This window comes from Diuraphis noxia, unplaced genomic scaffold (assembly GCF_037042655.1).
Source record: "Diuraphis noxia isolate RWA-SAM2 unplaced genomic scaffold, SU_Dnox_SAM2 contig0004, whole genome shotgun sequence".
Taxonomy (NCBI): Eukaryota; Metazoa; Arthropoda; class Insecta; order Hemiptera; family Aphididae; genus Diuraphis; species Diuraphis noxia.
The window spans coordinates 49,353,890-49,369,972 of record NW_028301714.1 but is presented as its reverse complement, the minus strand read 5'-3'; the positions used below and the strand labels follow the sequence as shown (position 1 = coordinate 49,369,972).

Genomic DNA, 16,083 nt, shown 5'->3' with positions numbered 1-16,083 from the left:
GCGCGCGCTTGTTCGTGTGTGATAATATCGTAACTAAACGCGAATAACGTAAAAGATAAAAACGGAACGATGACCGGTGACAAATTCGCGGACACGGTACGGGCCGAACGTACGACTGTGCCCGACACTCGGTCGGCGATCGTCGCAAACGCGTGAACGGTGGAACGAACGACACGACGGAGGATACATCTTAGGGCAGGGACTTAAGGAGGCGAGCATGGGCAAGGATCACGATCTGGTGATTGCAGCCAAGACTGGCAATCTCAACGCTGTGGAGAAGATACTGGTGCAGAAGGCCAAGAGAACGGGACCGCTGGCTAGGTGAGACGGGAATTTATAGTATTCACCTCTTATACAATTTGAAGAATAAGACGTCTTGAAGTTCAGTGAACATTGAATATATAACGACAAAAACTCGTTAACACTCAATGTCAGTCGGTTTTATATATGTGTATATTTGATCTTTGATCGTGGCAAGTCGCAAGTGCCTATATAGCCGCCAGCTGGTATAGGTCAATACTTTTCTAAGCTTTCAAGAATAACAATAATTCGTTGGTGGAAATAAGTATCATCTTCGGATACTACGGTATATTCGTGTCTCTGCAATCTGCACATGTTTATTTTATTTACCATTATTTGTATGATATTCATTAAGACTTCTTCAATTATAACGACTGCTGCTTATTGGAATTTCAGAAACCTGTTCTTGAATTCACAGGAATTTATTGATAATTTGAGTATACTAAAATATATTCTTGAAAAAAAATTTTTTAATTCTGTTTGTGGTCTTATTATGACTTGATAATCTGGGGATAATATACTCGCTATACGCGTGCTACGGTCTTTGATAATTTGTTCTTCCCCTCCGGTCTATGCCTTCCGACAATTTGATAAGAATCATGTCAAGTACTTACTGTACAGCGTACTGTTCCAAAAATGAAAATACTAAACGTACAATCAATGGTTTTTCAAAATATGCATAATACCTATTAAATACAGTGTGTAACAGAAAGATGACATTCTGTCATATCTTTTTATGTTTTTATATTTTTCATTTGTTGTATCTATCTGTTACACTCCGTATACCTACCATATAAAATACGTTTTAAACCTAAACGGGCTAAACTTTCCCCATCACTTACTCGTTTTTCCACCACGTCGAAACCGTCCCTTCTATGTTTTACCGATAAAAACCACTGCTTCACACTCATCGGCTTGACAATATGAATTAAAACACTAATGTATAAAATTACAAAATGTTAAGCATCATATTGTTGTTATTTAAGTTCAAACGACTTTGTACAATGAATTGTTATTATTTTAATATGATTCATGGATGTTTAATAATTCATCATAATAATAAATATCCAAATCGATAATTCTTATATTTACACTACATTCCGGTCTAATTTATATTTAATGAGTGTCAGATGAAAAGTGTCAAGTATTTTAATTAACTTCAAAAATAGTTTGATGCTATGATATCCAGTTCATTTTACGAATATTGAGCTCTTACATAAATACACTTGAAGGATCAGGATCAACAAGTTTAAAAGTATTTAATTTGTAAAACTATAAATTAACCTACAATACAGTTATTTTACGATTTATTTATGTTGCATGCTCTCTTCGTCAACAGTTAAACAGTTAAAGTACAGTATTTTACTGAACGATATCATGTTTACGCTCGTGTTTATGTTTATATTATCATAACATACTTCAGATATTAACTATGGTCGATTCAACAGATTGATATTTGACCTCAATTTAGAAGTTCAGCATCTTCGACTGATAAACTCACTACTCATTGTTACTTATTTGTATTAAGCATTATACTGTATGTATTAATCGAGGTATTAATATACTGTTTATTACCGTTCACGAACATAGTATCACAAATCCTTATATTATAAAAACGAAGTAAGACATAGGCGCTCCTGTCATATTATTATGTGTGCCGTACTGCCGTGTTATATTTGTAGTTTGTTCACATTCGTCGTTCGTACGAATATTTGAACCACGTATAGGACACAAAATCTTGGCACTTCATATTCCATGGATTTAAAATTAAACATTTTAATATAATTACAAAAAACTAGGTCGAGTTCGGAGTCGAGTTAATGGAGCGACTTATTTTTTGTAATCCCATTGTATTATATTTTTTGTTGGTTTTTACATCGTAAAAATACAAACATTTATTTTAATCTGTGAAAATTATTCGAAACTGTGTTTTTTTGTGTTTCTTTTCTAATATTGAATGCTCTGATCATCAATTTTGAAGGTAATTCCTGTTAGAAAAACACACTAATAGATTTAATTTACAGTTTATATTAAATATATAGTTTAGTGATAATAATTACTCTGTACTTTTAAAATTGTTCGTGAAAAAAATCGATCTATAAACTATCAACTATGCCTATACCTACTTTATTTTGAAGCGTGTGGGTTACGGTATAGGTGCCGAGTACCTATATGAATATGAATTCAATGACAAATTAATGTATTTACAATGAAAAACGTTCTTTGAGTGGCGATAATATAATTTTTTTGTTAATTATGGTTAAAAAACAATTATTTTAATAATAATATAAGACATTTTACAAATGTTTGTTTTTTAAATTTTTTTTCCGATTATTTAAAAAATATTACCGAAAGATTTCTACTTTTAACCCTTCAAAGTATAAACTTTATACTAGAAAAAGTGTCATAAGACAAACAAACGAAAAAAAAAATCATCGTTCATCTAATATATACCTTAACGAAAATATTTTGTAAAAGTTTTATCACATATTTATATGATATTAAAATAAATGGTTACCAAAAATTAAACTTTCTTCGCTCAGATTTATTTTTCATCGTATTTAATTGAATTCAAATTTAAATGCAATAACCTACCAACTCAATAACGTGTTACACGTTACTCGTTTCCACACCTGCTATTGGTAGGTATGTAGGTATATAGGTACTAATATACAACTAGTATGGTTTTTGGTATTTAACCCCCTCCCTCCTATTGATATTTTCTCATTAATAAATGTATTATTTATATTATTAATATATAAGCAATTAAAAAACTTAGTTCAACTTATATTAACCCTCCTTCCCCTTTTCATAATCCTGAATACGCATAATTCTATACCTAAGCAGTTAGGTACTTAATTGTTTTTTATAAATATTAATCTTTCATAGTTGGTCTTACCATCGAAAACCTTATATGCCATATTTTATATTTTTAGTGTCAAAGATCATTAATTGCCATTATATTATAATCCAGCAAAAAAAAATATTTGAACTTTCAGATCGCCTTAGATGACATGTTAAAATAACATTCACTTGTAAAATGGTACTTTTTAGTATATAGGATTTTGTTTAGGTTATGAGGACAATAATAATCATTATTATTATTATAGTTAAGTATCCTAATTGGCTATCCTTTTTTTACTAAGTAGTTTTTTTTTTTTATTGTTTGATTATTATATAGGTCCTATTTAATAGAATAGCAATATCTTGTGGGTACTTAATACGACACTCATTTCCGGAGTCGTTAGCCACAATGATAAAAATGAAGATAATCATAGAACTAGAAAATATGTAATATTTATCATCTGGAATTGTGCCATAAATAATATCAAATCATTATATTAAATTTTATTTAATTGGTCGAACAATATTTATTTATTACTATTTTGTAAAATTCTCAATCTAATCTTACGAAATTGAAAGCAAAGGTGGTGATTAAAAATTGTTTAATGTAATTATTACATTAAATAAAAAAGATATACTTGAACTTCCTATACTATACATAATATGTACGAGTATTATATGTTATATAATGGCATACATACTCAAATATGAATAGCTTAAGAAATCTCATTTAACGAATGTAATTAAAAGAATAATTTTTACTACTTGAATGTGAAAGTATTTGGAAAATTGTACTACCTACTGTAAAGTTGTACAATGCTTATTTATTGTTCTAAAGAAAAATCTGATATAACCAGATGAATAAAATTCGAAGAAAGAAAAAAATAAATGACCTTTGATGTTGGTAGTATAATTTATTTATTTTTAATGAGCGTCCTGTATAGTGACGTATATATTATGCGTAGTATACTTCCTGACTAACGTCTAATGGAACTTACTATAATGTTTATGGAACGTTTCAGCTGAATTAAGTTATCTATTTAATTTAACAAACTATATCTGTAATCTGTAATTTATTATCATTTTAACTTCATAACATAAGAACATATTTAAATTTAACTATAATATATGTTCAGGTGTTATTATAATATACGAGTAGGTAATTAAGTAAATCTTGTAAAGTTGATTCAATAGTAGTTTCAAATGGTTTACACATGTATATGTTATGAACGACGTGTATTAGTTACCCAATATATAGAATTAAATTCGGATACCTAATATTACTTAGTAATTTTTATCGAACTCGTAAAATATTATAGCCATGATTTTGCTCCATATGTACACGCGTTTGCCTAAACAACTAAAGAAATTTCGAGCTCATTATAAACATAAATTAATAACTCGGTTAACAACTCGCTTTCAACCAACTGCCGCTGTTGTACCACATAAAACAAATAAACAATGAGTAATAACACTAATAACTGATAGTCAGGTTATGATAATAATAATAATAATACTTGTTATAATAACTGAATGTTCATAATATAATAAACAATAATATTACGATTGCACATTAGGTGTTATTACATATTATGGGAATTAAGACAAGCGGCCCACTACCCAACCTAGTCAGTTAGTTCCTTCATAGTGTTTTTTTTTTTTTTTAGTTAAACATTTAACTATTTAAGTTGATTAGATTAAAACTTAAAGTACTGATATCATGAAATTCGGACATGGAGAAATATGTATGTATAATATTGTTTTGTACTATTTTATATTATTTTAGTTTTTAATTAAGAATTTTCTCTATTTACCACAACAACAACCTAAACACTATATTTTAGAATATTAATCAGTTAACAATAAAAAATCTATTAAAATATAAAGTGTGTTTCAAATTGTGCATTAAATGTATGTAAGTATCTAGGTAGGTACCTGCCTACATTATATTTTATTTAATATCTTTAATGAGTCTTTATTTGACACGAAGATGAGACTTCTATCAAAGAATGGAAATTAAAATTTTATATTGAAACTTTTTATAAGATATCAATTTAAAAGTCTAGACATTTGTACCTATGTTTTTAAGTACATTATATTAATAGCAATAGAAATTAATGATTATAGTACTCAGTATTCAGAATTCTCTAATTAATGATATCAATAGGCATTTTGTATACCTATCGTGAAATTGAGACACAAAGGCCAAATTTCAATAATCACCTTTATACGGCAGATGATAAAAACTTTTAAGATAGGTACTTAGCTAAAATATTTCAACACATATATTGCATATGCATATATAATATATGCTCATTTCACCACTTAACAATAATATTGGTTATTATCAGATTCCTGGTACATCACCAATTACTCACTTCATTAAAAGACATATGCAATCTAACCTTAAATAATATTGGTATGTTATCATGCTAACCTAAAATGAAATTAAAAAACTCACAAAACTTTCAGTACTCACTAAAATCTTATTATCACTCACCTCCATATCCACCAATGTACCTTAAAAGAAACAGGTGTGTGGAACTACTCTCTCGCTAAAATCTTTCTCACAGGGTGTCGTCAGGTGACTTTCCCTTTACGCTAATAAATCCCCCTACAATTTTCATTGTACAAATTTATAAATATATATCGCTCCGCTCAGAATCTAAAACATTAAAAAAAAACCCCAAAATTAAAACAGTAAGTATTAAATGTATTTTAAAATTTTAAAATTCAGCTCGTGTTAGTGTCTCATTTTAGAATTTATCTAGATAAGTGATTTATGATTTTAAGTTACAACTTTAAATTTAGAGAAATTTATTATCTGTCGGAATTTAAAACTATTATAATTCATACATCATCTATATATGAACAAAGCTTATAATATTATGTTAAATAAATAATCGTATTTTTTTTTTTAATTTGTTTCTGTTGAAATTTAGACAGGTATACCTATTACACTTTGATAGCTAAATTTCCATATCGTTAAAACAATTTTTTTGACACACTTATGATTTATTTCATTATGTACAAACTTATGTTCATCATTTTAGATGATAACTAAATCAAATTAATATGTGACTGTTTCATTAGAAAATTAAAATATTATATTTTATCGAATTATTAGATTCAATTCTTTATTTAAAAAGAATTATTGTAATAACTTAATTTTTATAATTACTTTGGAATGCATCAAGCTAGGCATAACTGATATAATATGAAACATCTTCCCACTATTTCTAATTAATATTTTATAAAATATGTTGTAATTTATATTTTTACTTTAAAAAAAAAACCGTTCGCAGTATAATTAAACAAAGAACATATTATTTAAAATGTTAATTCTAATTTTATTTATTTTTTATTTTTGTGTAGTTTGAGAAGAGGTGCTGGAGTAAATACTCAAGACCAAACTGGCTTTACTGCATTACATCATGCTTCATTAAATGCGTACAAGTAAGGAATTTATTAATCGATTAACTAATAGTCGTCAATACTAAATATAATATATAAATACAATCACTACGTCTTGAAACGTAGACATTTTAGTGCTATAGCCTATAATAACATTAAACTATATAAACAAACCAAAAGGATGTATTGCAACAATGTTAGTCATTTAGGTTCTATACATTTCAATTTAAAAAAGGTTTATAAGTTGTATTTTATCATCAGGGAAATTGTTCAACTTCTATTATGTAACGAAGCGTCAACAAATGTAGTTGATCATAAAGGTGCTGCTCCACTACACTACGCTGCGTGGAGGGGCAATGTTGACATAGTCCGCTTGTTGCTCTGCCACGGACCGTCAATACCGAATGTCAATCATATGGTAATTTTCTAATGCTATATTGGGAAAATAGGTGCTCGCAAACTTCGTTTTCAGGGTATGCAACACAAAATATTCGGCCCTTTCAAATAAATATCAAAATGCACTATATAATAAGATCACGATTTATTGTCATTGTAGTATCAAATTTTTTTATGGTTCCTTTTTTAAAACAATATTTACTGAGTATAATTTAAGTCAATGCTATTTTGGAATAAGTGTTTTATTTCAGCTAAAACTTTTTCTATATCTATTTGCTAGGCCATTATTTGAAAACGATATTCTTAATTTATTTATATTAAGTACTTTAAGGTAAAAAAGTTCCTTTAAAGGGATCTGAGTGCCCTTTTCAGAGTTGTAGTGACATACCCTGCGGACGCTTTGCACAAGCCTATGGTAGAGAAAATGTGTTTTTATGAGACTTAAGTGTATGTTCTTTAAATTGTATGTTAAGACAAAAAATCGAGAAACTCCATTACATTGTGCTGCCGAACACGGTCATTCGGGTGTGGTTGTACTACTCCTAGAACATGGTGCTGATCCTACTATAAGAAACCACAAACATGAAACTCCTTTAGACTTATGCGCACAGTATGGAAGGTAGGAATTGGTTATTACATATTAATATCCCTGTTATCAGTGTTATCGATATAGTATGAAATAAAAATATTTAATCCCGTAATAGGAATATATACAAATTGCATTTAGTTCTTGTTTATTTTTCTATATTTTGATTTTCATACAATATATATGCATATATTAATAGAATGTTTATGACTGATTAATTTTTATAAACAGACTAGAAACAGTGGAACTTATTATTACAAAACGACCAGAACTGATAAGATCGTACAATTCTCGTGCGGCAGGTATAATGTTTGCTCACACTCCTTTACATTTAGCAAGCCGAAATGGCCACAAGTGAGGTTTTTTAATTTATTATTATTTATTTGAATGTACTAAGTAATAAAATATGAAATGTAATCAGGACTGTAGTAGAGCTTCTATTATCGGCTGGAATGGACGTCAATGTTCGTACCGGTAGCGGCACTGCACTTCACGAAGCCGCTCAATGTGGCAAAACCGAAGTAGCTAGAACACTACTAGATCACGGTATTAATACACATATACGGGATATCCATAGACGTACAGTAGAAGATCTTTTAAAACAATTTCCGCCCAAAGCTGGTCCCGCTGTAGAAATAGCAGCTATGCTACAAAGTATACAAACAATTTAACTTAATACTTTTATTTCTTAATTTATTTTAATGTTTACCTAACGGTTTAAAAAAAATTATTTTTCTTTTGAAGACCACCAATTTAATAATAACAATGAAAGTGATATGGAAACCGAAAGGAGGAGTGAAAATGGTGATATGGTTCCCGTACCTCTATTAAGTAGTCCATATGAAAATATGTTATCACCTAGTCCTTCTCCCACTCGCTGGGAAAAACATAAAAGTCGCCGTGTATCGGAATCTTCGGCGTAAGTCTAGTATAAATTTGTTTTAAATTTTATAATTACTTAAATTGTTATAACCATAGGATTTCTGATGGAAATTACCATTCTGGCCGTTGGTACAAAAATGAGCCTACTCCACTTTCTAGGTCCTTAATAGAATCTAGTTTTCTCTCAGGCCCTGAATTGGACGCTGTTAGTATAAGTTCTTCAACAACTTCTAGCGGCCATAGACCCGTATCTTCTTCAATCTATTTACCAATGGCTCCATTGAATCCAAGTGCACCCAATATTTCTGTAAGTTATTCATTTATTTTATTCAGAGTCCTTTGTGTTATCAGTAGTGGTTATCTTTTCAGCCTGTCGCACCTAAAAGACTTACACCCGCAGCTGATTCTCCTTCTCGAGTATCCGCAAATAGCAGTAGCGGACCTTATGAATATTTATACCATGCAACTTCTGGCTCACCTTCGTCTGGTCAAAGTCACCGAGGAGAAGTATTACGTCGAGAGAAATCAGCTGATCAATATGTTGAAATGAAACTAAGGCCAACTTCAGGTGAAGAGCCTGTTGCGTTAACTTCAATTTACCAAAATGTCCCGATTCGCACAACTAATCCCCGACGAAAGCTCAAACGTCACGATAAAGATCCCGGTGCAATATTGTCACGGGGTGGCTTGCAATTCAAACGTGTCGAATTAGAACCTGCTACGACTAATCAGGTCATTGTCTCCGACCATAATGGTTTTATTACTACTACCATTTCATCATCCAGAGAAAGTTTACTTGACGGCAATGACACGCCTTCAGCTGATTGGCCTCTAAGTCCTACACATTATCGCCAACCTCCTACACCTGATCATCCACCGCCATCGCCATTGCAAGCTGAACGTAGCATACACGCTAGAATAAGACCTCTAAGTCAGGTAACGTACATTTACATTTATTATAAGTGAAATAAAAATTAATTTAATATGTAAAAATAAAAAAAAACAATCCATAATTGGGTTCTCTAGATTTATAGTAATCTAAAAAGAAAATCAAAAGATATGGAAACGGAAATCGAAGAAGATTTATTAGTGATTACTTGGGTACCTGAGTCGCATGCATTATTAACTGATAAAAGTGTGTCTACCTCTGAAGAAACTGGCGTAGAAGAATTCGTAGGGGATGCAACATTTGCAGGTTAGTAAACTAAAAATAATTTGATAATAGTTTTTTCAAATAAATAATTTTAACAGGATTACTGAGAGGATCGATTAATGGTAATAGAGCTGAAAGACCGAAAACTTTACGTAAATTACGTACAGTATATGATCCTTCAGTCATAGCTCAATCACCTGGTTCCGCAGAAGATCAGTCAAAAAGTTCTAACACCATGTTGAGTCCGTTCGACGAACAAGAAGAATGGGCTAAAATATCTGATTTAATAACAAATCTAGGAGGCGGAAACGCCAAAGAATCTATGTGCAATGAGCTTGAAAAAGAGTTCCAAGCCAGACTAGGTAAATTGGCTTGTCGTTTATTTGGTGTTCAATCATATATTAATACACGGAATATCGTTTTAGGATTAAATAGATCTGATAGTAAAGATAAATCTCGAATAAATGGCAATGATAATCCATTAACGGTTGAATCCTGGCTATTCGGATTAGGTTTCCAAGACTTTGTTAATGCGTTCATTGAATTTGGATACGATAATTTGGACTTTATTGTAAGTATTTTATAGATGTTTATTAAAATTAGAAATCTATATTATATTTATAGTTCTAACATTTGAAATTACAATTTGTTTTTATTCATTGAAATTTCAGTTGGTGGACGTTTGATTTGCAAAAAAATATATTATAATAAAAAAATTTCTATTTTAATTTTAAAAACTAATTAATGTGATGTACTTTTTCAACATAATTTTTACAACTTAACGTGTGTGTCGAAGTAAATATATTTAAAATCTCTATTTATTAAATTATATATTTTGTAGTGTGGCGTATTGGTAGAATCGGATTTAAAAGACATGGGCATAGAAAATGAAACCGATCGAAATAAGATTTTAGAATCTGTTAACGATTTACCGTGCTTAGTAAAAGAATTCTGGTCAAAGCGGTATACAAAAGATACTCCTAAAGCAAAAAGCAAATCTATTGCTGATCTAGATCAAGTTGATGACGAAGAAGATGCCAAACAGATGGAAGAATGGTTGACTAGTATTGGGCTAGCTTGCTACATAGATACATTCCGCAAACATTTGTATACGGATCTTGAGCGAATAGCGAGAATTTGGGAAGTGGAACTCACTGCAGTGCTAGAAATCAATAAGCCAGGTCATAGAAGGAGAATACTGTCATCTGTCGATAACAGTAAGTCCCAATTACTCCAAGCTGTTTCTGTCGGTGATGGTTTAAATGATATTGGCAACGATCTCAAGCAATTGGTAAGTTTCCATTAATTTGGTGGCTGTAATTTTAGTAATTTGAAATGTTAGGCTCCTATTACTGTATTAATTATACCTATTTTTAATAAATTAATGGTGGTATGTTGTAGAAAAACAACATTAAGTCACTTAAAGAAAAAGTTGGTTCAAAACATTCGGTTCACGTGGCATCTGGCACTGCTACGCTTCGACATAACCCTAAAAAGTCCAGGCATGCTCCTCTACCGCCGCCATTACAAAACTTTTCCAATCGCAATAATAGCGACCTCATAATCAGAGGACCTTCAGAACTGCTTTTTGGCGTTCCTTCTACGTTAATCACACAGTGGAGACACCAGCCAGCAGCGCTAGTCAGTGGAAACGTCAAATACATAGCATCGGTAAGCCTGTAATACAATACAAATTTAATAAAATAAAAGTATAAGATGTAAAAAAAAAAAACATCATAGTCTGTTTGTTTTATATTCTAGTATTTGGGTTCCACTGAGGTAAAAGAACCCAGAGGCACGGAATCGACTAAACAGTCCATTCAAAAACTTAAATATGCTGTGGCCAGTGGCGCTCAACGGACGTTGCCAGAAGTGGCACTTGTAATATCATACAGAGGCGTTCGGTTTATGGACCCCATGTCGGGAAGTTTAGTGTGTGAGCACGAGATTCGTAACATAGATTGCGCATGTCAAGATGCGGATGATTTGAACCATTTTGCGTATATTACAAAAGACCATCACACCAGTTCACATTACAGCCACGTGTTCAGCGTGTCATCCATGGTGAGACAAATTTTTTTATTTCTACTATAGAATTTAAAACAAAATGTACCTTACTAACTAAATGTATACTTACTAGTAGTATCTGTGAAAATGATTATATGTTCGTTGTTGCAGGACCAAGCAACCGAAATCATTTTGACGCTGGGTCAAGCGTTTGAAGTTGCCTATCAAATAGCACTCAAAGGTCAAACCAGCGCGGGCAATCGGAACGGCAATAATGGTCACACGAGATCGCACTCAGCCAACCACATGTTGCCGAACATGATCACCGGTACTCGGGACGGCCGGAGCAGTTCCCATCAGCACGCTAGATCACATTCCGTGAACGAGATCAAAGTGAATGGTATTCAAAAAGGCGAGTCGAACGAAAAGTCTTAATATTACTTATAAACATATATATTTAGAAATTTCAGCAAAACATTATTGAGTTCAAACAGTTACCAAATATTTTCATATTTTCAAATGTGTTTGTATGTATATTGTATATATATATATACTCGCGTAACAAAAATAACGCAATTTTTTCTTTCAAAACGCTCAATATTAAAAACAACATAACATGCTTGATATATTATTGCTCTTTTTTTAAGAAAATTCAATCTAGCGAACAACTTTTTTTAAAATATTTATTATTTTTTTTTAAACATAAACATATTTTGAAGTATAAGTTTTGTTGTTTATGATATCAGATTTTATGATATTTATTCGTATCGTATTCTCTCGTAGATCGTTAGAAAATATTAGCCTAATACGTTTTATTTATAATTAATTCATATTTTATTAATAATCTTAACTTCAAGGTTCACTAACTTAATATTATTAGATAGGTGCTAAGATCATACTGTTTAAGGCAGGCGTTCCTATTTGACTTAATGATACAATGCATCAGCCATTTAAATAAAATCGAGGCCAAATTTGATTTTACACCCAATTTTTTGTGATATTTATAAAACGTTTTTATATTATTTGTATTATGTTTTATTTATTATTTGTATATATGACCTATGTTATCTCAATTTTTTATTGTAATTTATTTTTAAGCGAGGTTTTGAACACCAACAAATCTGCATTACTTACCCACGTTTTAGATTATTGTAATTTAACATATCCTCGCGTGTGTAAAAACACGCATTCAAATCTCTAAACATCTGTCTTTCAGGCCACCACTACCTATAGCATTTGAGTTGTTGAACGTTGTTTGTTTGTTTGTTTGTTCGCTTTATAATGTATTTTATCGTAGAGAAATATTTATTAGATAATATATATAATATTTACTATTAGTCGATTCTGGAATAGAACACGTTAATATTATAGTATTATATAACTATTATTATTATTATTATTATTATTATTACCTATGTACATGAGACCGTTGCTTATATTTTTAACATGTACGTTAATCCATGTCACTGAAATTAATTTTGTTAACCGGTTGTGAACATGTGTGCCATTCTACAATCATTGTTGTGAAGTTTAACCCCCAAAGATAAAAAAAACCAAATATACTTACATGTTGTACGTTAACCCGATGTCAATTTTATTTTCATGTCCACTATCCTTTATTGTTCTTTGAATGACGCATATCTGTTAATTTGTTATAACCTTAAACCTATAGTATCTGTTGTGCAGGCATATTAATGACATGAATTATGATCATTCAATACGTATACTGCATACAACTATGCTGCTATTACGCACGTACCTATACTCTTTATAAAGTAACTTATACTTATTATAAACTCCTTGAAATTGATCGAAAGGCTTCCACATTATTCTGCAGGTACCTCCTCATATTTGAGACGTCTTCCAGGTTCCAGACAGTGTGGACGAAATACTGAGGTAATTATATCGTCGAATGAATACTTAGGTATGTGTAATGTATGGATGCACATATTATGAACTTAGTGATAATCTGCTAAAAGAATCCAAATCTATTTCGAAATGTTTCCCCGATTACAGCAGGTAAGTTTCAAATCTCTATCACACGTGCCTAAATTTTTTAAAAGTTTATTCTATCTCATTTTTCAGGTCATTTTGGTAACTATTTTAAGATTTTAATTTTTATGTTCGTTTACTTTGTAAAGTTACGCTGACTATAGTAGTTATTCGTTTGTTTATTCGGTTGAAAAACTTAACAAGTTTTTAAGTTGGCTTGAAGTTGTAGTCGCACGTTGCTTTTATAAATATATTAATATACAATATATAGTTAGCTGTTATCCACTTCATTATTTTATTAAAAAGTTTTAAAAAGTCTCACCACTCTTTGGATTATAAAAATTGAAATTTTAACGTGTACACAAGTTGCAGTACTCTAAGAAATCTAAAATTTGTTTATTCACTTTGTGAATTAGGCCTAATCTTGTACATTATTAGAGTTTTATTTGAGTTATTGTAGATCGGTTGACAGAATATTTGAACAAGTTGTAAGCATTGGGGCGGAAGGCTAGTGTGAAGTTAGTATTTTTTTTTCAGAAAATTTAGGATTTTCTTCAAATCAATAAAGCTAAAATTTAGAAAATTCACGAGGTATAATTACTTACGAATTGATCTCTACAACTTACAATTTGCATAGTAATTTAAGACTTACTTAACACATATGAGCTATGCGGGCTTTTAGAGTTTATCATGTGCATGTACGAAAATGTTATAGCAGCTGTAACTGCAGTCATGCTGTATATATAATATACGAAAAATTGTGCATGCCTGAGCCCTAGAGAGAACATAACAAATGTGTAATTAAACTATGCGATGCACAAAAGTACGCTTGGTGACCATTTTATGTAGTACCTATGTATTCATACTATGTATAGCATGTCGGTATCGCATTTGTATAATTATAACATTATTATTGTATGTAAAATTCAAAATGGCGTGATTTTATATTCCGTCGTCGAATGGACGCCGCGTGGATTTGCATTATTATTGCGGAAACAGCATCACTCGTTGAGAAACGATCAGCAGGAGCGAACAATAGTGAGGAAAAACACAAAATTAACGAACGTCTTTATATATTATTTTTATATGCGATTTCGTCGCTTGGTGCAGTTTTATATATATATATATATATATATATATATATATATATATATATATATATATATACATTTGTGTAGTCGACGCGTTGTCGTAATAATAATATATAATATGTACATCTACAACTCCCCCAGGGCGCAGACGACTCGTCTCCGTGAGCAAAAAAAAAAAACCGAAACTAACCGAAAAATCTACATATTATATACGTATTATTGTTATGCATAGACATACGATCGTCGGTGTAGCACATCGTTGTTATTTACATCATCAGCTATATAGACCGTGGTCGGTGGAAGATCTAGAATTTTTATTTTGCAATATATAAAGATTAAAGAGGGGTGACAGTCATATAAAATAATTTAAAATGTGCAGCATTAAAACAACGAGATTGATAGCACCATAAACCACAGTACGTTTAAGTAAGCATACCTACCGATATAACTCTTGTATCAGCCCCCTAGAAATATTGTTGTATATTTCGTTTAGGTAAATTATGCTATTAGTTATTTTACTGAAATTGTAGTGAATCAAAATAATACCAATATTATCACTTTTTTAATTATTATAATCATGTTTCACGTCATAACATAATAAATAATATCATTTTAGATTCTAAGCAGAGCAATATGAATGTCACAATGTACGTACATATTAATTATAGAATTATGTGTTGTTGTTTTTTTGTCTGTATACATATAAAGCAGTGTGAAATTATTTTTATTTTCAATTTTGAGTGTTGTTTCTGATGAAAGTTGGATCTATATAAATTGATGGTACTTTTGAGAGGATGAATTAAAAATTCCCATTACTAAAAATTATAAAATAAAAACACGAATAATATCTATGCAAAGATAATTTTACGCATTATTGGTACATTGAGAATTGATAGTGTGGCTTTTTAGCCCCCCCCCCCTTAGTTTTTTTTAACAATTAACAGTGCATGTAACAGTAACAGTAGGATAAAATATTTTAGTTACTTTAACACACACACACACACACATATATATATATATATATATACGTTTATGATTGAAAATGTAATACATTTGAATAATATATTAATACATCAATTACTTAATTATTTAATATATTTATGTAAAGGTATCCGACTCGAGATAGGAAATAATCAAAGAACAAATCATCTCCTACGTTTAATGAACGATATCTCGGACTGATCGATTATCTGTTTCATGTTAGTGGAATACTTTTTATGAGCTGGAGTATCGTAATTAATTCTTGATTTTACGTTTACAATTATATATTTTAGCTATATTTTAATCATTATAAAAGTACTCAATGTACTTAATGATAACTACTTAAATACTTAATGATGTATAATTATTTGTTATATGCCTTTATAGTAAAGTTTTTGACTAGGCTACATATTTACTTTACACAAGATTACTACAGA

At 30.5% G+C, this 16,083-nt stretch overlaps 1 protein-coding gene across 1 annotated transcript; it reads left to right on the top strand.

The window, feature by feature from the left end:
• Positions 1-13,163, top strand: LOC107163464 (ankyrin repeat and sterile alpha motif domain-containing protein 1B). The gene is made up of 16 exons (XM_015510918.2): positions 1-321; positions 6,520-6,600; positions 6,820-6,976; positions 7,428-7,573; positions 7,772-7,894; positions 7,962-8,194; positions 8,285-8,459; positions 8,519-8,729; positions 8,792-9,358; positions 9,449-9,617; positions 9,674-9,937; positions 10,001-10,146; positions 10,417-10,866; positions 10,977-11,246; positions 11,337-11,639; positions 11,754-13,163. Exons 1-16 carry the CDS (start codon positions 218-220, stop codon positions 12,015-12,017), a joined length of 3,663 nt encoding a protein of 1,220 aa, XP_015366404.2. The 5' UTR covers positions 1-217; the 3' UTR covers positions 12,018-13,163.
• The last annotated feature ends 2,920 nt before the right edge of the window (positions 13,164-16,083 follow it).